Source organism: Leishmania donovani, chromosome 20 (genome assembly GCF_000227135.1).
Source record: "Leishmania donovani BPK282A1 complete genome, chromosome 20".
Taxonomy (NCBI): domain Eukaryota; phylum Euglenozoa; class Kinetoplastea; order Trypanosomatida; family Trypanosomatidae; genus Leishmania; species Leishmania donovani.
This window is the reverse complement of record NC_018247.1, coordinates 309,781-334,123: the sequence shown is the minus strand read 5'-3', so window position 1 is coordinate 334,123 and position 24,343 is coordinate 309,781. Positions and strand designations below refer to the sequence as shown.

Below are 24,343 nucleotides of genomic sequence, written 5' to 3'. Positions count from 1 at the left end.
ATGTCACGCACCGCAGTGCGAATGCGGTGTCCGTGGAGAGATGCCACATTCGTCATTTGGGGGGGGGGAGCACACGCATGCGTCCGACACGCACACACACACGCACGGGTCAGGCAATTCAATGAATGGATTCGGTTACTCAAAGTGTGTCATGTCACCACGCCGGCGACGCGCGCCGGCGCTCGACAAGAGATTCCCTGCTTTGGTGTATCATCACACGCGCACACATGCGTCGAGGGGTGCCTGCATGCGCACCACTTCGGCCCACACAGCACAGACGCACACGCCCACAGCGCCCACCACGCAGCGCCTCATTGCACAGTTGACAGCGTTATCGACTCGTCGCCGCGGAAGGGCTCGGACTCATTACATCAGAAACTCGTTGGTGTGGTAATCCTGCGGCGGCATGCGAAGGCGGAGGGGGAGAGGGCGGTAGGGGTGTGCTTGTGTGTCGGAAGAAGCTCACCGTGACGGTAAGCTGTCGAGTTTGGCTGGCAGGCACGTGATTGTGCGTGTGCGTACGTGGGACATCATCACGTGTATCAGGAAGGCAGGGAGGGAAAGGAGAGTACGTTTAGGTGAGCGGTGTGTATGCAGGCGCCTGTCTGAGACAATCGTGGGAGTGTGCGCCCATTCGGAGGTGTCTGTGAAGCACAAGCACATCAACTCGCATCCAGCGTGATCAGCGTGTGTGCCCCGAAAACGGAGGGCGCACTGCCGAGCTGCTGAGACAGTCTGGTACGCCTCCGGGAGAAAGGGGGGTTTCCGCTAGCGTGACGGGGCGTGCGGTGACAGGGCCAGGTTTCGCTGTACACCTCCGCACCAAATGTTGTGCCTTGTCTCGGTGCCGCTGGGCAATGAAGCTCACGTAGAGAAGGATACCGAAGTAAAAAAAAAAAGGGTGTGGGGGAATCAGCCACCCAACTGGTAAGCAATGAGGCTGCAGAAGAGGACACGCAGAAGTCGCAGGAAAAGGTGTGTGCGCGTGCCCTACAGCATGGGCAGTAACACACACCACACTTACACACGCGCACATGCAGATGCAGAGATATACAGGCATACAAACGCCGTTGAATATACCAGCACATCGTCGACGTGAAGAAAAGGAGCTGAGACAAGGGCAGCGAGCGACACGCACGCCGGGGAAACGCGAAAGGGAGAGGGAGAGGGAGAGTGGTGAGCAAGCGCAAAGTCACGTGAGGCAACACCGTCCAACAAGACCCAAGAATAGATGCAAGAGAGCCAGAAAGACACATAACCGTGACGTAAGGGGTAACGCGCGTGAACATCTGCACGCTTCACGCACATGCACCGATAACCGGGTAAACAAACACAGGATTATACGCCAGGTGTGAGTGTGCGCGTATAAAGGGGTGGGCGGACGTCAGTCGCGGTCGTCGTCATTCCTCACCCTTGCTACGGAGTTGCTTCTCTTTTTCTTTCTTGAGTGCAGCCAACGTTGCTTTCGCCTCCTCCAGTTGACTCTCAAATCCCCTCGCCTCCTTCAACAGCGTGAGCGCCGTGGGCTTGTCTCCGCCGCGCAGAGTGGCCACAGACTGCTGCTTGCGCGTCGCGACAAGATTCTCCAGCTCGACGATCTTCGTCTGTTGTTCCTCTATTTGCACCCTGAGCGGGGTCGCGTGCTCGTCCAGCAGCTGCTTGATTTGAGCCTCGATCTGCTTCGCCTTTTGAAGCTCTTGCAACGCCGCCGCCTTATCGTTGTGCTCGCGCAGGTAGGCGAGGGACTGTTGCTTGTGCTCGGCAACCTGTTGCTGCAGGACATCGATGCGATTCAGGAACTCCTGTTCGAGCTCCTCGTCGAGGTCATCGAGGCCCTGCATCAGCTCCTCATCTGCGTAATCGGAGCTGTGCACGGAGACGTTCGCAATCGCCTCATCATCGTCTCTGTCTCCAAGGCCGCCGCTGCCACCAGTGCAACCACCGTGCTGTGCAACCTTGAGTGCCGCTGCGGGCATGGCTTCACGGTCAAACATGCTGGCCGGGTCGGCGTCAGCACTGTCAAGGCCCTCCTCGAGATCAGGATTGTTCTGCATGAAGGCTTGAAAGGCCGCAAGCTGTGCGTTGATGCGCGCCTGAGCCAGCATCGCCTCTTCTTCAGCGTTCTGGAGACATCCATCATCGCCGTCGCTGCCGCCACCGGCTAAGTCGGCATCGTCGTCCACGTCATCGACATTTTCCTGCTCGTCTTCAGCCTGCTTCTGCTGAGCCATCAGCTCAGCATGAAGGGCTTCCTTCTTTCGCTTGCGTTCCATCGCTTTCGCCTCGCGGGCGGCGGCGTTTGCCTCCCGCTGCACCTGCCACTGCTCCTTCAGCGTCGGCTGGCGGCGTCGCACCTGCTCTACAGCCCGCAGCGGCTTCTGCATCTCCTGCTGCTTGAGCTGTTGCCGCCGTTGCTGCGGTGTCAGGCGCGCGGGCCGCTGCGTGCGCGGGGTCGGCGTTGGTGCACTTTGGCCCATGTCTGCTGCGCGTCAGGGAAACTCTGGGGCTGCTTTCCGGTGTGCGTGTGCGGGAGAGGGCACACGCTACAGAAACAAAACAACAACAGGGGCACTCGAGAAGACGGGTGGGTGGGGGGAGGGGAGGGGCGGTGTGAAACGTTGAGCTGTCTTGATCAAGCGGCGATCTACGCCGCTTAGGGGTGATGGGGTGTGGGCGTCCCCCAACAGGGTGTAGCCGAGTCACCTGAGAGAGAAAGAGAGAGAGACGGAGGGGCAGCGAGACACTAAGAGATTGACGCGGGAGAGAAGGGTGCAAGGCCGTCGGTGACTCTGCGCACGTGACCCGCGCTGCGGAGATGCCCCTTTTCCTCACGAGAACAAAGAAGCGGCATCTATGGCGTTGTGTGCGATCAGATCGGCTATGCATCGCGCTGACGCTCAAGTGCGACGCTTCTTGGACGGCTGAGCGAGCGAGAACGGAGGGAGTTCGTCGCAGGGGGCTGAGGGAAATGCTATTGTCTATGTGCACACTTTCGCAGGTCCATCGTTCCTTACCAAGACACATCCGAGACGCCGCTTCAGCGTTGTCATCACGACGAAGACGCCAGCCAAGCGCTCAGCACTGCATCGAGGCTGGACAGCGTCGATGTTGACGTTCCGTCCCCCCCTGACACCTCCATTAAGGCCCTGTACTTGCTGGCAGAGTCGCGTGTTGGCAGGAGGCGTGTGAAGTTGTCGGCACGCCGGCGCTCCTCTTCCGTGGCGAGACACACGTTCAGGACTTCGCTGTCGCTCAATCCATCGAGGAAGGCGTCGTTGTAACCGCTCCGTGGACCCCCTGCCGTTTCCTGGACGCCTGCGGCGGAGGAAGCCACCTTTGACGGCGGTGGCATCAGACCCACCAACGTCAGCGCGTCGGCGATAAAGTTCGCCTTGATGCGCTGATCGAAGAGCGAGTAGTGCGTGCTGAGAGAGGGCATAATGTTTACCTCGAGAAGCACGGGCCGCAACGTGCTGGCGCTTGCCGACGCGGCTAACGAGCCATGGGGGGAGCTGGCCTCGCTGCCGTCATTGACGAGGAGCACGTCCACGCCAAAGATCTCAAAGAAAGGCGATGCGCCATTGACGGTAGGGTGCGACGACACTGCAGGCGACGACGGCAGCGACCGCACTGCTTTGCTGTCAGCGCTGTTTCGCCGGCACGCCGACGACGCGCGCAACGCTGCTCGGACTTCGGGTGTGACGGAGAGAAAGACAAGCCGCAGCAGTTCGTGAATGCGCTGTAACGTACCGGACCAGTCATAGCCCATCGAGGCAACATAAGCTTCCAGGCTGCTCAGCGGCCATTTCGTGTCCTGTCCGCTGGTGGCAGCGCCAGACGCGGCCGCGCCTGCGTCACCCGCCGCCGCCGGCACCGGCGACGCCCCTTTGCTCACGGTGAAGTTCGTCAAGTGAGCTTTCAAGTCGGACACATCGGCAAGTGTCGTCAGCGCCGTCGAAGCGGTTGCAACGGTGCGGGTGTACGGCGAGGATGCGATGCGCACGAGCCCTTCCCGGTAGAGGTACAACCGCACAGGATCGTAGGAGGTCGCGACGACGTACAGCCGCAGGTCAAACTTGCGGCCTTCCAGCAAAAAGGGGTTTGCTATGTATCGCTGCACAACGTACTTGCTCCTCTCCGTTTCCACGGCAGGGGCGTCTATCACGGCGGCACGAACCGCGCTACCACCGGAGAATGGCTCAGTGAGTGTTCTCCGGCGACGAGCGGAGCCCGGCGATGACTTTGAGAGCACGGCGGAGGAAACAGTAATGTTCTCCTCGCGGGAGGTGCTGCCGTGGCCGCCGCCAAGCTCGCCGACAGCAGCTGTCAGCGACGCCACCCCTGCCTCACTCCCGCCACATATTAGGAAGATGCCCTGGCCACCCGCCTGGTTCGTCGGCTTCACGATAAAGAGTGGCGCGGCTACCGCGGAAGGGCACGGCTGCCGGATCGCACGCACGCACGCCTCCGCTTCTTGCGGAAGAAGCCAGCTCTCTGGGGTCAGGGACGCCCACGCCGCCGCGCGCGCCGCTGCTGTGTTCGTTGTGCACGCCCCGCTAAGCGCGCTTGACACCTCGCCACTCGCTTGCCAACGCTGTCCAGCACGTCTCAGCAGCATGCAAAGTTTGTCCTTTCGCCCGAGTGCGTGGGTGCCGGGGAAGTGGTTCACCTTTCGATACGCGCCTGGCTGAGGCTGCCGTAGCTGGTCCACCATGCTCGGCAGTAGGTGCTTCACCCAGAGAAGCGAATGGGTTTTGTGAAGGAGCGCCGCGCGGCCCGAGACACGGGTGAAGCCGGCCGCGCGAAGGGTAGCGAGCAGTGCCGTGAAGGGTGTGCAGCTCTCGTCCATGATGTAGCTCAGCCTGCTGTAGGGACCCGCGGAGGCACGGGCGACGACGCGACGCTGCGAACGCCCATCACCCAGCAAGGAGGCCGCCGGGTCGCTTCCTCCGCTCCCACCAAGCACGCCATCCGCGGCGCCGAGTGGAAGCCTGTGCGGTTGAACCAGGACATCGGCGTTCATTACTGTGGTGCCGCCCCCGGTTTCCTCGCCGCTGTGATGGCGCTGATCGCCTGCAGCCGGCTTGTCGTACGGAATAAACGCGATGGTAGGGCGACGCCGCTTGTACGGGGAGTCGACGAGGTACACATCCGTCGAGGTGAGGCCGGCGTTCTCGTCCGTTGATGTGGTTGTGGACGAGGGGTCTAGCACGACACTTGGCGGCATCAGAAACGGCTCCAGCGCACGTCGCGCGCGCCAGGAAGCTGCTACGACGCCGCCGTCGTCGCCGTTGCGCGTCAGGGAGGAAATGGGTGCTACTAAGCTCCATGCCACTTGCTGACCGACTCCTGAGGCCATTTATGTGTAGGTGTCCCGTGTGGCGAGGGGGTCTCTGCAAGTGCAGTCGATTGAGAAGGGAGAGGCGCCGGTGAGAGGGCGAAAAGTTGGAGAGCGAGGTTGCGGAAGGCGCCCTCCACGAGCGATCGTGCCACCGAGATACGCATACATGCAGAGTTGGTCATCGCTGCCACACAACGGGGACAGCATTCGCAGGCTGTTGAGTTTGGCGGCGCATCTACCCTGCCCTCTGTCTGTCTCCTCGACGGCGAAAAGCAGGCGCACCGAGATCTGAGACTCACCGGAGCATCACGTGAGCACGGAACGCGCAGTCGATGCTCTTCTGAACTTCTTGGTTTACCACACGGGCACAGAGGCGACGCAAGGCGGGAGGCGGTGGACAGACATACAGACAGAGAGAGGGAGAGCGACCGAGCCTCCCTCTTCTGCCCTCATCCCTTTCACGCCTCGACTTCCCCTCCTTCCTTCTCCCAGCCTTTCCTTACTTAGTTAAAGGATCGCCTTCCTCGCCTATTTCATCAAGGACACACGAATAACAAGGCGTGCACACACGCACACACACCAAGGCATGCCGACACAGGGTGAACCCACAACGGTGTCCCCCTTCGCCTTGTCTACGCGTCTGCGCTCCTCAAGCCTAGTAGTCATCCCCGTCGCTGCCGCCGCCGTCTTCGGCGTTCGACAGGGGGGCGTGGTTGTAGTCGTCGAAGAGCGCCAGCCCCTCCTCCAGCGCCTCACGCCAGTCGTCTTTTTCCATCACGTACGCGTCGCAGTAACGGTCCATCTTGTTGCGCAGTGCCGCCTGCGCCTTGGTGTTGATGTCGCGCAACATCGGCGCCGTGGCATACGTGCTCAGCACATGGGCCCCGACATCCACGCTCTGCAGGGCACAGCGCAGCGACGTGATGCCCGCACTGCCGCCGCTCCAGGGCGCACCACCCGGCACCTTCGCCATCGCAGCGGGATCGGCAAAAAGGAGCTCCGTCGGGAAGGTGTCGGAGATGGGGTAGCTTACCTCCGTCAGGAGCGGCAGGTAGGTGGAGGTGCGAAGAGGGAGGGCGTAGCGCAGCATCGCCTCACGCGCCGGGTACACTGTCGCAGGTAGGCATCCGGCACCGCGCAGGCTAACCGCGTGACCAAGCACTTGACCGGCCGTGTGGGCAGTCGAGTAGGTCGACATGCTGTGCGTCAGCGAAAAGAACTTGGCCTGCAGCTGCGCCTGTCCGGAGCTGGTGTCGTCCTCGGCGCTATCGTTTGCACGAGCCATGCGCTCGTCGAGCTGTGGCGCGTCGGGCAAGAGCGGGTTTGCCTGCAAGAACTCCCACAGCTCCGACGAGGCCGACACGGACTGCGGCAGAGCGCCCATAGCAGCCGCCACCCGCAGTGACGGCGCTGGTCGCACCACCCGGCACCACTCATCCATGTACCACTGCGGACCCTGCGACGAGACCCCACTCGCACGGCTACCGTCGCGGAGTCCGTACAAAGCCGTGTCCATGACAGCCGCCAGCAGCTGCGCCGTCGCCCGCTCGTCTTCCAGCCACGGCGGCACCTCTGTGGGCGACGCGGCGGCCGCGGCGCCCTTGAACAAGACGTCCCAGTCCGACAGAGGCACCGGGATGTACACGGCGGACGTGTGACGTGAGAGGTGCAGCGTGGCGAGCAGCTGGTTCAGCGCAACTTCGTCCATGCGGCGCTCGCGGAACGCGACCTCGGCGCGATAGGCTGGGTCGGCCACAGGTGCCGGCAGGCGGGCAAATGAACATGCCTGCACGACCGGCGTATTGGGGCCTGCCTCCTCCCACAGCTGCTCGAGCACGTTCGCGGCCGCTCCACCAAAGAGACCGTCGCCGTCGGTGAAGCACTGGACACCTTGCAGCTGATCAGCTGCCTCAAGGTTGTGGCGCAGAGCTTCGTTGAAGTCTACCACCTCGCTTGATCTGCCACCGTCGCGGAGGTAAGCCAGGCCGTAGCCGAAGCTGTGCAGCGCCGGCAGATCGCCAGCTGCATCCACGTGCTGAAGTGGCTTGACGGAGGTGACACTGTTCGGCCCGAGGCCGGTGGTAATGTACTGCCACCACGGGATCGTAGTGTTGCGCTCATCGAAGAGCTTCCGCTTTAAGCGCGCTTGACGTTGCGCTCGAGAGTGGGGTATGGTAGCACTGCCGCGTCGGTCAGCATTCTTGTTCACTTCGTCTTTCTTGTCTTCGTCGAGCAAGTGCGCATCCGCGTCTTCTCCGTCGTCGTTCTGCGCGTCGTCTGCACCCCCAACATCATCGTTGCCACCGCGGCTGCCATCGTCGTCGTCGTCGTCGTCGAGGCCATGCTGTTCAAAGACGTGACGCTGCACGGCTTTGGCCACGCTCGCGAGGAGATGGTCCTCTTCCTCAGCGGCATTGCCCCGGTGCACAGGCGACGGTGAGGCTGCGGAGGGGTTGTACGCAGCGTCGCCCTCTTCGCCGCTTTTGGCATCATCCTTGTATTTGCGCGCCCAGACGTCGATGTCGTCGAAGGCGCTCGCGTAAGGGGCGTCCAGCAACAGAAGACGTGGCACCCGCACACGCCTATTGCCGCTGCTGCCTCCGCCTAACACGTCCGCGCTGCGGCACTCGGAGTAGAGGGTGTTGTGATGGGCATCGTAGCGCGACGTGCCGTTGGCCCACTGTGCCGCCACGAGAGAGCTGTAGTTGCCAAAGGCCAGCGTTATCACCTCCCGCTCTACAAGCATTCTCTCTGTCGATGCGTGCCGCACGAAGGCTGCTTGGGCGTATGTGTTCGTGTAACGGCGAAGATGGTGCGCAATGGAAACGGCCGGTAAGAGCCGCTGACCGGCAGCCTCGAAGGCGATACGAGTAAAGAAGCGGGAAGGAGGAGAGGGACAGAGAGGCGGACGTTGTACGCAGGCGCACACGCGAGGGGGCGGCGAGAGGAGGGGGCGAGGCCTGGGGGGGGGGGGCTGAAGAGTCGCGTGGCGGCGCGGATGTGCGAGCATGCGCGTAGCGAAGAGCCAAACAACACAAGAAGAGGGCGGAGGTGGAGGAGCACACCAACACACATGTACACACATACACACACACATAGAATACACACAACGTGGAGGCTGTGAGGGGCAGACACTTGCGTGTTGGGATCTGGGGGAGGAGGAAAGGCGAAAAGACGGCTGTTCTGGGAGAGCACTAGTGTGAGCTCACATTTGTGCTTGTGTGTGCGTGTGTGCGCCTCTCGCTCACCGGCTCTCGCACAGGCATTACGGAGTTTGGTGATCAAGGCATAGATGCTGCTGCCAATCGCTCGCCTTCTTTCTTCGTGGGTTACACCCATTTGTGGTCACGAGAGGGAGGGAGAGAAATACGAACAAGGAGTCTGCGCCGCGACCGCCCTTCTGGCTGCGCTTACATCACGTGCGGCCAGCTTTTCCCTTCCTCCGTCACGATCGGCGATGCTTTCCATGCGTTACATTTATATATGCCTTGCTTACGCAGACAGCGCAGTTATGTACGAAAAACGGCACAGCGTATCATCCGTGCATGCGCTCCCTAGCCCTCCCAACACCCCCGAGCATTTACGTACCAACAACTACTATAGAAGCAACCCCCAAAGGAGCGGCATGACGGACGCCCTCATCCGCAACCGCGCCAAGCCCATGCAGAGCCGCTGTGCATACGTGTGGGCCTCTCCCCTTCCTCCCTCTCTCATTCTGTTCTCCGCATCGGTGCATGGGGCGGTGCTGACACAGGGGAGGCTTCACAGACCCACCATAGCAAGAAGCCGTGAAGGGAGACGCCGTGGGCGAGAGAGCGGGGCAGGGGACAGATCGGTGGAGGGGGTGGGCGGAGGCGGCGCGCCCGATAACATGGAACAGACACGAAAATTGTACTGGTATGATCTAGCACTCGCTCCTGTTACCTGCCGCTAATGTACATCGACAACCCACGGTGGCAAAGCAAGACACGCCAGGCGCCAGCGTAGCGCTTCAGCCCCCGTCTCCCTCCAACACGCTCACACTCACACACACACACACAAGCGCACGCATTTTCGTCGATCCTTCCGTCTTCTCTCATCATTCGCTATTTCGCTCCTTCAGGCATGAAAGCCGGGGAGGACGATGTAGGAGGGGAGTGCTGCCGGTCGCGCTTCTCTCTTGGGACACTGTCGTTCTCCATCACATCCTCGGCGCTGTCGTGCTCGCTCAGCTCGTCGTTCTCGTCATAATCGTCTTCGTCGTCGTACTCCTCCTCGTAAGCGGTGCTGTCGCTGCTGGAGAAGAGAACCCCACTGTCGTAGAGGCTGCTGTGGTTGCCATCGTCACCCTCCGCCTCTTCGCTGTCCTCTGAGCCGTCATGGCCTCCGCCCCGTGCGGCGCCACCCCGGCCACCGCCGCCGCCACTGGTGTTCCTCCCCGTCCCGCCACCGCCGCCGTCGGCGCGCATCGCGGCGTATTTGTTTAGTTTGTAGAGCATCTCCGCACGCCGCACGAGCCGTTCCGCTCGCTGACTCGCCACGGCGCCTTCCAAGATGTCAAAGTGCAGCAGTTCCTGCGCCGTCGGGCGGTTTTGGGGGTCGACATCGAGACAGCTTTTCACGAACTCGTACACGAGCGGGTTGCCGGAGAACAGCGGCGACAGGTCAGGAGTGTCCGTCAGCTCGGTGAGGTACTTGATGATACCCATCCCCTGCGCGCACTCCATGTGTGCGAAGGGCGGGCTGCCTGTGGCCATCTCCAGCACGATGCAGCCCAGCGACCAAATGTCGGCCTTGAAGTCGTAGCCGAGTCTCTGCTCCACATCCGCGGTAAGCACCTCCGGCGCCATATACTGCGGGGTGCCGACCATCGTGTAGAGCAGCTGATGCGGCGCCAAGTGCTTCGCGGTACCAAAGTCACCAATCTTGGTGCGGTTGCGCGTGCCAAGCAGAAGGTTTGCCGTCTTGAGATCCCCGTGCACGTAGCTCTTCTCGTGCACGTACGCGAGGCCGTGACAGATGCACGAGAGGTGGTGCACAATCTCCTCGAAGGGCAGCGGCACTCCGGGCGTCTCCCGAATCTTGTCACGCAGCGTGCCGCCAGGCGCCAGCTCCATGTACAGGCGCAGCAGCGTGTCGCTTTCCTTTTCACAGTAGAAGTACTGAATGATATTCTCATGCGTCAGCGTCGTCATGGCTAAGATTTCCTGCACCACCTCGTCCGCCAGCAGTCCGTCGTGCAGGCGCATGCGCTTCATCGCCATCTTGCCGCCCGTCAGCGTGTCCTCCACCTCGAACACGTCTCCAAAGGCACCTTTGCCGATGCGTTTGCCGATCTTGTGGCGCTCGGTTGAGCTGTTCGTGAAGGTGCGGCGAATCAGATCCAGCCGCTCCTCCTCGTCCCGCATTTCCGTGACGAGCTGCTCGGCCTCCTGCATCGCAATGTGGACCAGGGCGCCGGAGCCGACTTTGGGCAGTTCCACAACGGCGTGCCGGTTCAGTAGCTTCTGCACGCGCCAGTCACTGAAGTCAGATGCCATCACTACAAGCGCCAGCCGTGCGGACAGAACGCGAATGTCGTCGAAAGGGTCGTCGCCCAACAGCGACTCGTAGTCCTCGGATGCGATGTCGATATGAAGTGGGTCAATGAGCAGAATATCGGCGGTGTTCATCTCCAGCTTGCGCCCCAGGTCTCGAAAGCTTGTGACGGGGACGACTGCATGCTGCCGCGCCCAAAGAACGCGGCAGAGCTGCTGCTGATGCAGGCGGTTGCTGTCGGCGACAATCACCGTGAAGGTTCGCGTAGCACTGGACGGCGGCGCCGCTGTGCCGCCTCCGCCTCCACCGCCGCCGTTCTCTTCATCCCGCCCGTCATCGGTCGAGCCCGGCACGACGAGCAGCGGCAGCTCAACCCGTACCACGTTCCCGGGTACCTCCGGCCGCGTGAAGCCGTACACGACACCGCCGAGGTTGGCCAGTATCTTCTCCACCTGCTCGAGCTCTGCGCCACGACGCGCGCTGGCTGCTGCAAAAGTGAAGCTCCTGCTGGCTTCGAGACCGGCGCTGAGCCCGCCTCCGTCACCGGCGCCATCACCAGCGACTCGCTCGCTGGTGCACGAGGCCGACTTTGGCGAGGTCGAGTTGCGGGCTGCAGAATCATCGACAGAAGCGCTCTCTGGTGACGCGTGGTCGTGCGTGCGCTCGCTCGCCACTGCCTCGTGGCCGCGGAGGCTCGGTATTGTTGGGCCGTCGTCACGAAGCTCGAAGCGAATGCGCCGCAGCGTGGAGGTGAGGGCGTTGGAGATGGGTGCGCTTGGGAGACCACGCATTCCGGCGCCGCTCGACGTCGTTGAGCCAGGCGTAGGCCACACCGCGGCAGAGTTTGGGGAACCGTCCGCCCCACCTTGGGCGTTGCCGCCGCTGCCGGGGGCCTTTTCGCTTACCAGGGCTACGAGAGGAGAGTCGTGGCTATGGTTGGGCAGCACCGTATCGCTTCCGTGGTGTTGATAGGACTTCTGCGCGTGCAGCGGCGGTGAATGCCCGCGTGGCAGCGGCCGGTGCGGCAGGCTGACACCCGACGGGATAAGGGGGGCGGCTTCACTGCTCGACTGCACCGCGGAGACTGGGGTGTGGATCACCGGATAGCTGGGCTTGGCCGACCCGGACGGCGAGGCCACCACGTTACGCAGTCCATGGGCGGCGGCGGCGCTGCTGCTGCTGCTGTGGTTCTCTGGCGGCGCTATCGACGACATGTTCGGCGGAGCGAAAAGACCGACAAAACCACCCGCGCTACTGCCGCCACCGCTCACGCGGCCGACAGGACTTCCGATGCTCAGCGGCACTTGGTTCGTGTCTTGCGGCTCCACCACGGTCACCCGCAGCTCCGCGTGTACGACGATCGCGTTCCCGTCGTCGCCCATATTGGGGCACTGAAGCGCGTCGCCCAGCAGAAGCCGCAGTATAGCGAGCACCTGCGGGGAGTCAAGAAACACCTCTGCCTTGGGCTCTACCAAGTCGATGTTGCAGTAATACTCGTGCTGCTGCTGCCGGGCAAACGCCATCGCCTCCACCGCGAAGCGGCGCAGTAGCGCTGAAACTCGCACCGGCCGCCACGACTGACTCACCACATCCATGTTGAGCAGCGAAAACTTTGTGAACTGCTCCACCATGGACATGCACGCATCGAGGTTTCCGCGCACCTGCAGCGCGTCCTCGGCTGTCAGTTGCCATCCGTGCGACTCGATCTGCACCATGCGGCGCTGAAACTGGCGCAGCTGCGGTTTTAGGGACCCCTCCAACCACTTGGCCACATCCGCCGCGTACGTGCTGGCCGCCCGATACTTGCCCTCCCGGCCAATCAACAGGAGCACCTCCGCCGTCTTGGCGTAGTTGGACGGGATGACCGAGAGCGCTAGACCGACTTGGTAGAGTCCGGCGTTTTGGCGAAACGGGAAGACGCGCTGCTCCTGCAGTCCTCGCATGTTGTACTGCTCCCACCTGCCGGCAAAGCGCGCGGCGACGGCGAGGGTGTCACGCATGTGCTGCCGCCCGTCCTCGGAGACGATGAAGTCGAAAACGCTCTTGCCGATCGCCTCAAACGGCGCATAGCCGGTGACGCTCTGCGCGACGGAGTTCCATCGGATGATCGTGCCGTCCACGACGACGGCGATGACGATGCTCTCATTCATGCTCATCGCCTCCGCTGTAAAGCGGTAAAGGTTGCGGCTACCCGAGAAGACAATCTCTCCACGCGTGCTGACACGGCGCCGGATACTCGTGGTGGTGGAGGAGTGCTTCGTGAAGCTGGTGCGCCGCCCCGCCGTGGTAAGACGGGCTGTGGCGCGCGAATAGCGGTTGTGATCACCATCGCTGCTACTGCCTCTCCCCTTCACGTTGCCCATGCTGCCCATGGTCGCCGCCGGTGCAGGGGTGAACGACACCGAATCCTCTCCAGCACTCGTGGATGAGACGACAGCGGTGCTGGCCACTGCCGGGCTTGCGAAGGGGCCGCCGCACACAGTTGGCGCTGCGAGATAGTGCAATGCGGAAGACTCCATTCCTGCTGCGTCAACGCTGTCGGCGGTTGCCCTTTCCGTCGACAAGCGCGCCATCGTCGGGCTGATCTCCAGCGGCGCAGTGCGGAAGCGACGGTGGCCGGCGTGGTGCCGCTTGCTCCCCGCCTGAGAGGTGCTACCATCGTTGCGTTCGCGACCACCGTCCTGCACGCACACAGCGACAAGCGGCGGTGACGTGCTGTGACTGTTACTGCCGCTGCTGCCGGTCGTCCCGTTCGGACCGTTGCTAGAACCGCCGGGCCCGCCTGTTATGTTGTCCATGAAGGAGGCGCGGTTATGCTCGCGCTGAGTGCGACGCGATAACACCATACTCTGCCTGCAATGGCGGCGGCCGGCTTCGCTGTCTCTATTCCCTCCGGCTGTGCCGCCGCGGCTGCGTGAGCCCGATACCGTGCCTTCCACCCCCGTCACCGAATGCCGAAGGAGCTGCTGCTGCTGCGCGTGCCGAGTGCGCCGGCGTGCCGCCGGCCCAACATTCAATCGGAATAGCATGCGCCGCATGTCTTCCTTCAACGCCTCGGGCACGGTGAACTCAAAAAAGTAGTAGTCTGGGTTCAACAACATGCTGCGCTTCATCTCCTCGACGACGGCACGAGTCATGATGGCCTCGAAGTGCAGGCGACTGATACGCGCTGCCTGCACAGGTGTCGTGGCAACCGCAGTGAAGAGGCCCTTGCACTTGAACACAAACTCCGTCTCACCGACCAGCTGTCCCTTTGAGCGATCCACCACGACTACGGTTTTGTGGACGCCAGCTGCCCCTGCGAGGGCGGCGGCTGTGTTTGTGAGGGAGGTCGTCACCGTGCTCGCGGCGTTGCTGTGGGGGGTGGTGTCCAGCAACGTGTTCGCCGACTGCCGCACAGAGGCTGAAGTGGACAGCGGCGACGGCGGCTTGGTGTTGTCGGTGTCCAGCGACTCTGCTGCCGATGCGCTAGGCTGCGAAAGGCCTTGCCAGCCACTCACGCTGCGGTCCTGCTGGCTCTGCAGTCGACGGCTGCGAGGGCGCGAACTGTTGGGCCGTGGCGGTCCGTCGTCTGCGCCTTGCTCTGCGAGGTGGTCACCGCTCCTGCCGCGGCTGTTAGCGTGTGCTGCCTTTGCGTTCGGCAAGTGCAGCAGCTGTGGCATGCGTGACGTAGCGGCGTTGGCGCCAGGTGACGGCGACACCATGCTGATCAGAGGGCTTTCTTTGCAAGCCTCAGCAGAGGACGCGGCGCGCTCTGCCAGCATGTCCTGCTGCTGAGCACCTGCGTTCAAGCTCGCCATTGCCGCTTGCGACAACGACAGTGCCGAAGACGGCAGCTGGGAAGCGACGGTCAGCGGCGTGAGCGAGGATGACAAGGAGCCGGTAATGCCGCTGGGGGCGGCGCCGCACCGTGTCGTGGAAGTGCCGGCGACCGTCGAAGCCGCTGCGGCAGACGCGGCGCTGGACATGTGTGCCTCGCTGAGTGTGGTTGAGCCGGCAAAGTTTGAAAAAGAGTGAGAGGTGGTGACCGTGTGGCGCGCCTCCTCTTCCGGCGCAGCACCGCGCCTTGGCAACGGCCAATCGCTCGTCTCTCCCCCAGTACTGGGCGGGGCTTGGTATGTCATGCGCACATTGCCCGACATAAGCAGGTACATCCACTCCACCGACGCGCCCTGCTCTGTCAGCTTGGTGCCTTTGCGCAGCCGGCACACGCGGAACGAGTCGGCCAACCTCATCTTGATGTAGGGGGAGAGCCCTTTGAACAGCACACACTCGTTGACGTACTGTAGAAACATGTACCTTCGAGCATCCTTCTCATGAATGACGAGCTTCTGATAGTCCACCTTCTTCAGTGCGTATAGCACCACGGTGGGTGTGGCGGCTGTCAAGGTGACGCGGCTGCGCTCCACGTGGTACGACATCTCCATTTCGCCGTAAAACTGCCCACGCGCCAGTGTGCGGGTGACGAGTCCTTTGCGCGAGATCGTCAGCTTGCCGGACACGATGAGCAGCAGCTGCCCCAGCGTGCTATCGCCCTCGCGCACAACGGTGGCCCCGCGCTGCAGCTCCATCCTCCCCATTGTGCGCACCAGCGTCTCCAGCTGCGTCTCATCCAAGGAGGCGAAGGCGTCGTAGTGAGCCACGACCTCGCGAACCACCTCCAGCTCCTCCGGTGCGACGTGGTCCTCTCGGGAGAAGAACGAGTTCATTGCGACCACAACCGATGACGTGACCATCGGCAGCTCCGAGCGCGGCGGCGACTGCGTCGAGGGCTCGAGGATGATGGGGGTCATCGCCGCCGTGATAGGCGTGGCGAGAACGGTCCCATCTGCGCTGACCGCCACTGGCGGTATCGCTGGTGGTAATATCGACGCGGTCGCCGCGGACACGTCGCCCCCTTCGGCGACGGAGCTGCTGCACGTGTTCAGCAGCGACACCGTCTGCGAAGACGGCAGAGAGACGCAATCTTCGCCAGCGCCGCTGCCATCCACCATGCGTAGCAGGGGTTTGTGGTTGTTGCCGTGCAACGTAGGGGGGCTCTGGCTTGAGTGGGTCACAAAGAGGTCGTTGACGTATGTTTCGTCTGCTGTGGCAAGACTGCTGAGCCCCTCATTGGCATCCGCGCTGGCGAAAGGATCCGCCGTCACGACATTCGCCCCCGAAACGACGGCCACCCCGGCAGACTGGTTCGGGGTGCTGCTCTTGATGGCAGGCCCGTTCATGCTGTCTTTGCTACTGCTGTGGCTGCCATACACCGTTCGCGCCGACTGAGTGCCTGCGGCGGCGGCGAGAGCTACCGCCATCCGCAAAGTGGCGCCGAGATTGACATCCTCGAACTCCAGCTCTCTTCCGGCGCTGTGCGGATGATGTGCGTGCAGAGGCGGGGATGGAGAGTCGGACACCGTGCCGCCCCAGCCCACCACACCGCTGCTTCCCCCTGCGGACGCAGACGAGGATTTGGCGGCGCTACTGCAGAGCTCTCGACCGCTCTGCGGCCGCTCTTGAGGGGCCTCCGCAGCAGCCGAACCAGAGACTTGGGAGTTGCCAAAGGTCCCAGGCCAGTATCCCGGGGCGTTGCCGGCGCGTCGACCGCCACCGCCATCGGCACCTGAATTGGTGATCGGCGCAGTGCCGCTCGACAGCGACGACACCGATTCCGCTGAATGCGTGTGCAGGCTAATGGGATTCGCCGCCGCGTCGAGCGGCATAAACTGCTCATGGGTGCCGCACTCTGGGGGAAGGGTGCTCTCGTCGCCGTCGCCACGCGCGCCGCGCTGCTCTAGCAGCAATAAAGAACCACCGTTCCCGTTGCTGCACCTCCGTTGTGTGCCCTCCAGCGCCTTCGGCGCGACGGTTGCGCTCGGCTCCGCAGCCTCAGCAGCTGCACCAGTGGTTGCAAATCGATCGACGGTGTTTTGGTCCGTTGCGTGAGCGGCGAGGCTCTGGTCAGAGGAAGAGACGATGCCATGGTGATGCTGCAGTGCTTGGTTTTGACGCTGTTGTGCCGCGTAGCTGCCAAGGTCGCAGCTGTCAGATCCGCCAAACGCCGCGCCCTGGTGGTCCTCATTGCCGCTGTCCGCCCCCCGTGCATCAGCGGCCGTGGCAGTGCGTGCAGTGCTGTGCTCTGGCGTTGTGGCCTCGTCGTGGTCAGCCACGCAGCTTGCTCCCGGTTGCGTCGGCACAGCCACGCCCATAAGCTTCTGCTCGCTAACAGAGATGCCCGTCGTGGCGAGGCTAGAGTTACCTGCGGGGGACAACGGCGGTGGCCCACTGAGCGACTGTGGAAGCATGGTGGCGACAGCGCTGCCGAGACGGTCCTCTGTCGCTTTTCTGGTCACCGGTTGTTGTTGCGACTGCTGCTGCTGCTGGAGCGCCGCGGCAGTGAGCGCATATCCGCCGGGTGACGGTGATGAAGATCGACGACGCAGGTTCGACATATCGGTGCTGGACGGCTGCTTGTAGAAGGACAAGTTGCTGCGCTCTGACTGGGATGGTGGGTGCTGTAAAGTAACGTCATCGCTGCCGCCGCCAGGGACAACCGGGACGGGTGAGCTCCCTCGCGACGTGTTGGCACGTGCGGTGGATGTAGCGGTGCTCGCGAATCGCTCGCCATGCGTGTTTTCCAGCCGTGTGGGAGAGGGCACACGATGCATGCCCATGCTGGTTCCCTCGCCGGCGCCACGCCCTGAGACCTCCAAGCGCAAGGGCAATGAGGGCACGCTGCCAGGTACCTCCTCGTGCGTTGGCGGGAGTGATCGGAGCACGCTTTGGCTGAGTGCATCCCGCACCAACGCCTCCACCGAGGTGGACCCGCCTTTGGAGCGAGACCTCGAGTGGCCGCCCTCCGGCGCTCGGCTAACCATCGCTAAAGCACCCGCGCCATCCTCGTTGCGGCCGCTCGCTGCCAAGGCAGGCGCCTGGCTACTCCCACCGGCGACAAGGTGTGCAAAGCTCCGCGCCCGGCCCGTCGGACTCCGGCCGGGCCCAAACGTGCCCGACCACGGCCGCCCTGGCGTGATCGACCCGACCAGCGGCGACGACCCGTCACCTGACAAGCCTACGCTCCCCAGTGTTGTGTCGGCTGCTGTGCTCGTAAGGTTCAGAAGACCGCGATTGCGGTTCGACGCATCACCGATGTTTGCCATCATGCTGATCGACTCGCTCTCCGGTGTCGCGGCCGCGTCGCTGCTGCCTCCACTGCTGCTCAACAGACCCTCCAGGAACACAATGGCAGCAGCGTACTTGGCGGCGGGCAGCTGGTCGAGCAGCTTGCCTAGTCGGCGCGCCGACTCTAGCTTCATCGTAGAAGAGACCGGCGAGGATGCGGTCGATAACGCCACCACCGGCCCCAACGTGTCTTTCGTGAGCGACAGGTTCGTGTTTCGTGCGCCGTCGGTGGCGCCGTGCAGCACCGCGGATTGACAGAACGCCGACGGTGCTGCTGTATTGGAATCTGCGACGTCGTCATCCTGCACTGCCTTGCGCTCCCGCACGGAAGCGGCCTCTCCAGCCACAACAGCAGAGCCGCTTGTCCGAACCCCAGTAACCGATCCGACAGAGACGGCCGCCAAGTTCGAATTCAGCTTTGGGAAGCCAAGCAACTGCAGATTTTCCAGGGACTCGCCGTCCACGACGCCGTCGCTAACACCAAGTGCAGGCAAATCCATTGGTGCGTGCGGCGTGATGAACGGGGCCGGCGGTGACGAGCTCCCTGTCATGGCGCCAGCGGCTGGGTCGACGTAGCGACCTGCTGCACCGGCCATGGGCGCGGGACGCCGACCAAAGCTGGTGTTCGGCACACCGCGTCGGCCAAAGCTTGTGTTTGTCAGCCCCCCGCCGCCCACCAAGTCGGCGAGCATCGGCGTGGGCAAGACGTTGAAGGTGGAGGAGACGGGTCGCGTCGCGTACGGAGGAAAGCCTGACGATTGTGTGACAGCCGTAGAGGTGTGGGTCTGCGCAAGGTGGCCGCCTCCGACCCCACTTGCGCTGACGGTGGGGTAGGACGGCAGTGCACAAGCGCCACCGCTAGTCGGAGAAAACGCAGGCGCCGATGGCGGTGACACCCCAGCTTCGCGGTAGTCAATCACTTCGTTCGTCGTCGCGTCCACAGCGAGGATGGGAACAAACATGGCGAAGCTGAAGTCGTCGTCGCCGTCCCTTCCGTGGCTCTCTGCTGCCGCTGCTGCTGCGTCTGCTGCGTCCTTCTCACTTCCACGGGTCGTACTGTGCGCAGGCTCAGCTATGTCAGCCGCGACGTAGTTGCTGTGACGCTCTGCCTCTCCACCTTCCTCTGCTTCGTTGTCGCTCCTCGAAAATTCCTCCTTGGCCGCACCGCGCTTCGCCACTGAGGCTTCTGGGCGGATCATCGAGGAAGCAGCAGTAGAAAGCTCGATGGCTCGGCCGCTGGTGTGACCAACTCGGTCATGCGCCAGTGCCGCCAGCCCGTGTGCCCCATCACCAGCACTGCTGCTGCTACTGCTGCTGCAGCTCTTATGGATGCCCTTGCGTTCCACCGTCACCAAAGCCGGAACGTCGTTCACAGCAGTCTCAGCGGCGCGTGAGCTGCTCGAGCTCTGGCGTACCTCGTGCTCGCCGTGGGTGGTCCCATGCGGTGCTGAAAGCCCCTCCGTCGAGGTGCTGGACTCGCTCTCCATTGTCATCCTGCGGTGAGACGACGGAATGTCAACGTCGGCAGAGGCTGAGGAGCCGGCGACTGTTGTTCGGCGCGACTGAAGTTCCACACGTGCCCACTCCACACCATCACTTCCAGGAGACCTGAAGGCGGTGAAGGACGACGATGATGACGAGGGCGAAGAGGATGAGGAAGTCTTGGGTGTGGGAGGGAGACTGCTCGGCGCAGCTGCAGTTGCATTTCGTTCGGCTTCCTCGCTTCTCTGCATCGGACTGCTCGCCTCACACTCCGCCGCTCGCGGCTCCCTGTGCTCGCAGGCCTCTGCAGGCGGCGGTGCTAGCGTGGTCAACAGCGACCCACACCGAGGCGAGCGGCTGTCAGCGTCATCGCTCGTATTGTTCCTCGAGGACGCGGACATTTCGTTTCTGCGTGATTCAGCGCCATTGCTGATGCCGTAGACACCGCGCTGTCGCGACTCCGATGGCGTCACGACGCTCTGCCGATCCTTCCGCTGCGCGCGCCGCTCAAAAGCCCTGCGCTTGCGCGAGGCGTGCCCCACGGACGCGGGCCGATCGATGACTGTGCCGGTTTTATCCCCGTCGCTGTCGGCCTCCAGCGGTGTCTTTGCTACATCGTCCGCTTCGTCTTCACCTGACGTGTTGGTTCGGCGGCGTTGGCGCGAGTGTCGCCCTGAACGACCTTGGCGGTACGAGACCTCCGTCAAGCATGGCCTTGCGGCGCCGCTGTCACTGGCGAAGTCGCCCATTGTGCTGCCGCTGGCCTGGAATACAAAACTTGTGCTGCTGGGTAGCTCTGTCGAGCGCGTCAGGACGGCTGTGTCGCTCGGCGGCACTTGACTCCCCTGCTCCCGGGCGCCGCTGCCACTGTTGGTGCTGCCGCCACCGTCATCAGCGTTATCGTCGTCTTCATCTTCTTCGCTCACAAGGCGGTCAGCCAGCCAGTCGCGGGTGAACGCACGCGGGTCGATCGGCTTCGCCGCCATCAGCGATAGCGAAAGTTGGGCGATGAGGGCCGGGATGTGGAACATGTCGAGGTAAGCCTCATCGCTTAGCAGCCGGGCGTTGACAGCGCTGGCCGTCGGCGACACCGAGACGGGTGACAATGCGCGCAGAGAGGTGGTGGCAGCACCGCGAGGGTACCGGCGGCGAACGCCGCCTCCGCCACGACCGCCTGTACGCTTGTTGGTGGATGTCGACAGCGTGTTGGACGACGCTCGCACTAGAGTGGCAGCTGCGAGGTCCGCGGTGCTCATGGAGTGCACCGAGGTGCGTCGCTGTCGACTCGACGAGCGGCTGGGCGGCGGGAGCTCCAAGAGAGACCCAGGATCGGAGACGGAGGAGCGGCGTCCTCGCTGCTGTTTCGGCTCGGTTGCCGGCTCGGTAGGGCTACCGAGTGCGCCCTTGATTGCTGGGGGCCGAGTCCCTGCAACACGGCGACGCCGCCGCTGAACAGGCGACCCACCAGGGCTACTCTTGTCCTCAGACCCCGTAGAGGCGCTCTGCAGGGATGTCTGAGTGGTGACCCTCTCCGACAGCACTACTGGTGCGACATCAGGGGGCTGTGAGCGTGCACGACTGGTGGTTGCTCCTGCCGTAGCCGGTGCTTCCACTGCATCGACCGTACAGGGCGGAGCGCTCTCAGATATAATGGCCACTACATCGCGAGTGGCAGACGACCCTAGAGCTGGAACGCTAGATGATGAGGATGCTCCACGCTGCCGCTGCTGAAACTCTACTCGCCGCGTGAATATGCCGTCGTCGCTGCTGCTGTCACTCGAGGAAGAAGAAAAGTCGGACATGTTGACTTCAGCTGCAGCAGCAGCACCCTTACAACTACAGTCAGGCGACGAAGAGAGGGACAGATGTACAGTGTCTCCACGCCTTGCTTCGCTTTCACCTCTCTCCCCCTTTTTTTCGATGCAAGGTGACTTGTTCGACGCCTTTCCGATTTTGTTGCTTGCTGCTGTGTTGTGACGGTGTTTTTGAAGGCCTTGCTCCCTTTTATGCTCCTTGCGGTTGAGTGGAGGGGACACGGTGTGCGCACGTGCGTATGTTGCACGTGTGTGTGTGTGCGACAGGTGTCTACAGCCAGCGTGGAAAAAAAACGAATAATTTTCTTTTCCGCTTGCTGGTGTGATGATAGCGTCGGAGGTCGTACTTCTATTCAGCTCTGATTTTCGGCCTTGCTAGCCGTGCATACACACACACACACACGCACACACACACACACCAAATCAGCACAGCACGCCCGCTCCCACCACGGCGAACACGCACAGAGTGCGTAAGGGAGGAAAGCTCGAGGGACGACAAGACGACGACGATCACCACCACAACAGCGGAAAAAACAAACGAATCGAGCCGCCACACGAGAGCAGAGCTCACGGCGAAAAAGAAAGAAGACGCCAAGGCACGGAACGAAGACCCTCCCTCCGACAAAGAAAGGATGATGTGCGTGTTTGCCTGTGTGCGGGCACTTGTGCGAGGAGGGTGTTGGTGGTGGTCGAGGTACACACCACAAGAGATGCGCTACGAGCGGACCACAATACGCGAATGAAGAAAAAAACAAAAGCCTCCGTCCTCAAGGAGAGGATAGATACTCGTCTGTGTGTTTCGCTTGCTCTTTCTCTGTCTCGCTCGCTGTCTCCCTCTGCCTGTGCTTGCCAGTAAAGTGAGGAGGCGATCAGCAGCGATGACAACGGTTCCACGATACGGTGTATGCCCTCTCTTTATTCCTGCCTCCTTTTCGCTATTTGTGATTGGTGTGCGCAGCTGCAGGGCGGCTCGCTGCTGCCATCGCTGTTTGCGTCTTTTTGCCCTTCTATCGCTTGGTTAGCACAGTGGAGCCGCAGGTTAGCAGAGAGATCAACGAATCGAAAACGAAAGGAAAGCGACCAGCACGTGAAGGGCGGACAGAACACACACACGCGCGCACACACACACACGAATGCAAGATAAAAATCAAAAAACCAAAACAGAAGAGAGACGAGTGCTCGCAAGCAGAGGAGAATGCAGGACGGAGTCGAAAAGGCACGTCTGTCTGTGTTCTTGTTCACGAACAACACGGGCAGGAAGAGCGCGGAAGAGAGACGCAAAACGACGAGGAGCGGAGGGACGCTGCGTGCAACGTGTCTGTGCGCGTTCGCACGTGCGGATAGCGAGGGAGCACGCTGCTGGCGGTGATGAGAGGAGGAGAAGGAGGGACGATCAATATCGCCGAGAGGGCAAAAGAAGCGATGTATATATATATATATATATATTTATGTACAAGCAATGCGGCCGCCGGAACGCACACACGCACACACAAACACACACGAAAAAAAAAGAAGCAAACCCACCAAAACATCCAAACAATCAACGAGACAAGAGAGGGTAGCGGCACGCCCAGCAAGAACAACAACAATGGGAAAACACCGAACACCAAAACAAAAAGAAAAGAAGGTGCAGCGACAGCGAAACCTGAGAATACATACGCACACACACACACACACACAAGCAGTGATACTCACGCGCAGACACTCTCCGTTCCGGCGTGTGGGCTTCCTGTCTTCGCCTGCAGAGATCCGGTGATGTATAAAATTTATGGCTGAACAGAAAAAACTGTGAGTGGCAAAGATGGTGAAGGGAGGTGACGGAGGAACCTAGAGCAGAAGGCGAGCGAAAGAGGAAGAGGAGCAGTTGGTGGTGCTGGTGGCGGGACGGCAGATGATGGGCGGTGGTGACTGCAGCGAACAAGTTGAAGAAGAACAAAAACCTACTCTAACACACGGGTGCAGCAGAGAATGCGTATATGCGTGGGCGTCTCTCGCTTTCTCTGTGATGGGGAAACCGGCTGAGCTGTCGCGACCAGATGAGGCAGATGCTCGTAGAGGACAAGGCGGAACAAGAGAGAAAACAAACACCGGCAAACAAAAAGGCTGCAGGGGAGAAACGGCTGAGATGAGGTGACGTGTGTGTATGTGTGTGTGCGTGTAGAGTGCAGATACGCCGATAAGGGAGAAGGGCTGCGCGCGTTGCTGTGCACGGAAGCTAGATAAGAGCCTCGCTACACGGCGAGTCAGGCGTGCGCGTCTCGGCAGCTTTGGCAGTTCTAGTGCTTTCTCCGTCTCTCTGCCAGACTTCGTGCTCTTCTCGCTGCCTGCTTGGTGCGCTTTTCGTTCACTAGCGCTACTTAGGTCACGGCTAAGGTTCGCACCCTTCGCATGACCTCTGCCGCCTCCAGGTGTTCGCGCTCCCTGCCTCGATGGGTCGCGCGTGCGCACCTTGAGAGGTCTCTGCCACCTGCTTTAGCGATGCTTGGCACCCTGAGCTTGAGCAAGTGCCGTTAACGTCGACTTTCCGGACAGGCAGACACACACACACACACACACACAAATGAGTGCACCCTACGATGCGAGAAGAGCGGGGGAGACGATGCAGATGGACAGATAGAAACAGACACACAAGAGATAGAGACGAAGAAGCACCACGACTGGCCTTGTGCCGCCGGCGAAAGTGAGGGAAGCCGCAGAGGCGGGGAGGGAAGTGGGTGGGTGGAGTGGTAAATGGTGTGGGATGGCGAAAAATGGGAGATAAAGGAACGACAAGGTAAAACGATGCGTAATGATTGCGTCTTGCAAGTTCTTGTGTGTGCGTGCAACGTCGCTGGCACTGCTGGTGACTCAGAGCACAGCAGAGCCAACAGGAAGGAGCAAAAAAAAAACGCTCCCCGTGAAATAAGAGAACGCGCACGTATTGCTGTGTGGATGCGTTTAGGAGTTGCTGCCGTTGCGCAGTGGCCGTAGATGTCGCATGGGTCGGGATGGATGGATGGATAAGTTTGGGGAGGGAGAGTGC

The 24,343-nt window shown here is 61.9% G+C and overlaps 4 protein-coding genes across 4 annotated transcripts; all 4 read right to left on the bottom strand.

Annotated features, from left to right (window-relative positions):
• Positions 1-1,400: 1,400 nt before the first annotated feature.
• On the bottom strand, positions 1,401-2,477 carry LDBPK_200810 (hypothetical protein, unknown function; the record flags this gene model as incomplete). The annotated part of the gene is made up of 1 exon (XM_003860373.1): positions 1,401-2,477. One exon carries the CDS (start codon positions 2,475-2,477, stop codon positions 1,401-1,403), a length of 1,077 nt encoding a protein of 358 aa, XP_003860421.1.
• A 572-nt stretch (positions 2,478-3,049) lies between these two features.
• Positions 3,050-5,227, bottom strand: LDBPK_200800 (tubulin-tyrosine ligase, putative; the record flags this gene model as incomplete). The annotated part of the gene is made up of 1 exon (XM_003860372.1): positions 3,050-5,227. One exon carries the CDS (start codon positions 5,225-5,227, stop codon positions 3,050-3,052), a length of 2,178 nt encoding a protein of 725 aa, XP_003860420.1.
• A 769-nt stretch (positions 5,228-5,996) lies between these two features.
• LDBPK_200790 (hypothetical protein, conserved) lies at positions 5,997-8,087 on the bottom strand (the record flags this gene model as incomplete). The annotated part of the gene is made up of 1 exon (XM_003860371.1): positions 5,997-8,087. The coding sequence occupies one exon, from the start codon at positions 8,085-8,087 to the stop codon at positions 5,997-5,999; it is 2,091 nt and encodes a 696-aa protein (XP_003860419.1).
• A 1,339-nt stretch (positions 8,088-9,426) lies between these two features.
• On the bottom strand, positions 9,427-21,309 carry LDBPK_200780 (protein kinase, putative; the record flags this gene model as incomplete). Its single annotated transcript, XM_003860370.1, has 1 exon — positions 9,427-21,309. The coding sequence occupies one exon, from the start codon at positions 21,307-21,309 to the stop codon at positions 9,427-9,429; it is 11,883 nt and encodes a 3,960-aa protein (XP_003860418.1).
• Positions 21,310-24,343: the final 3,034 nt, after the last annotated feature.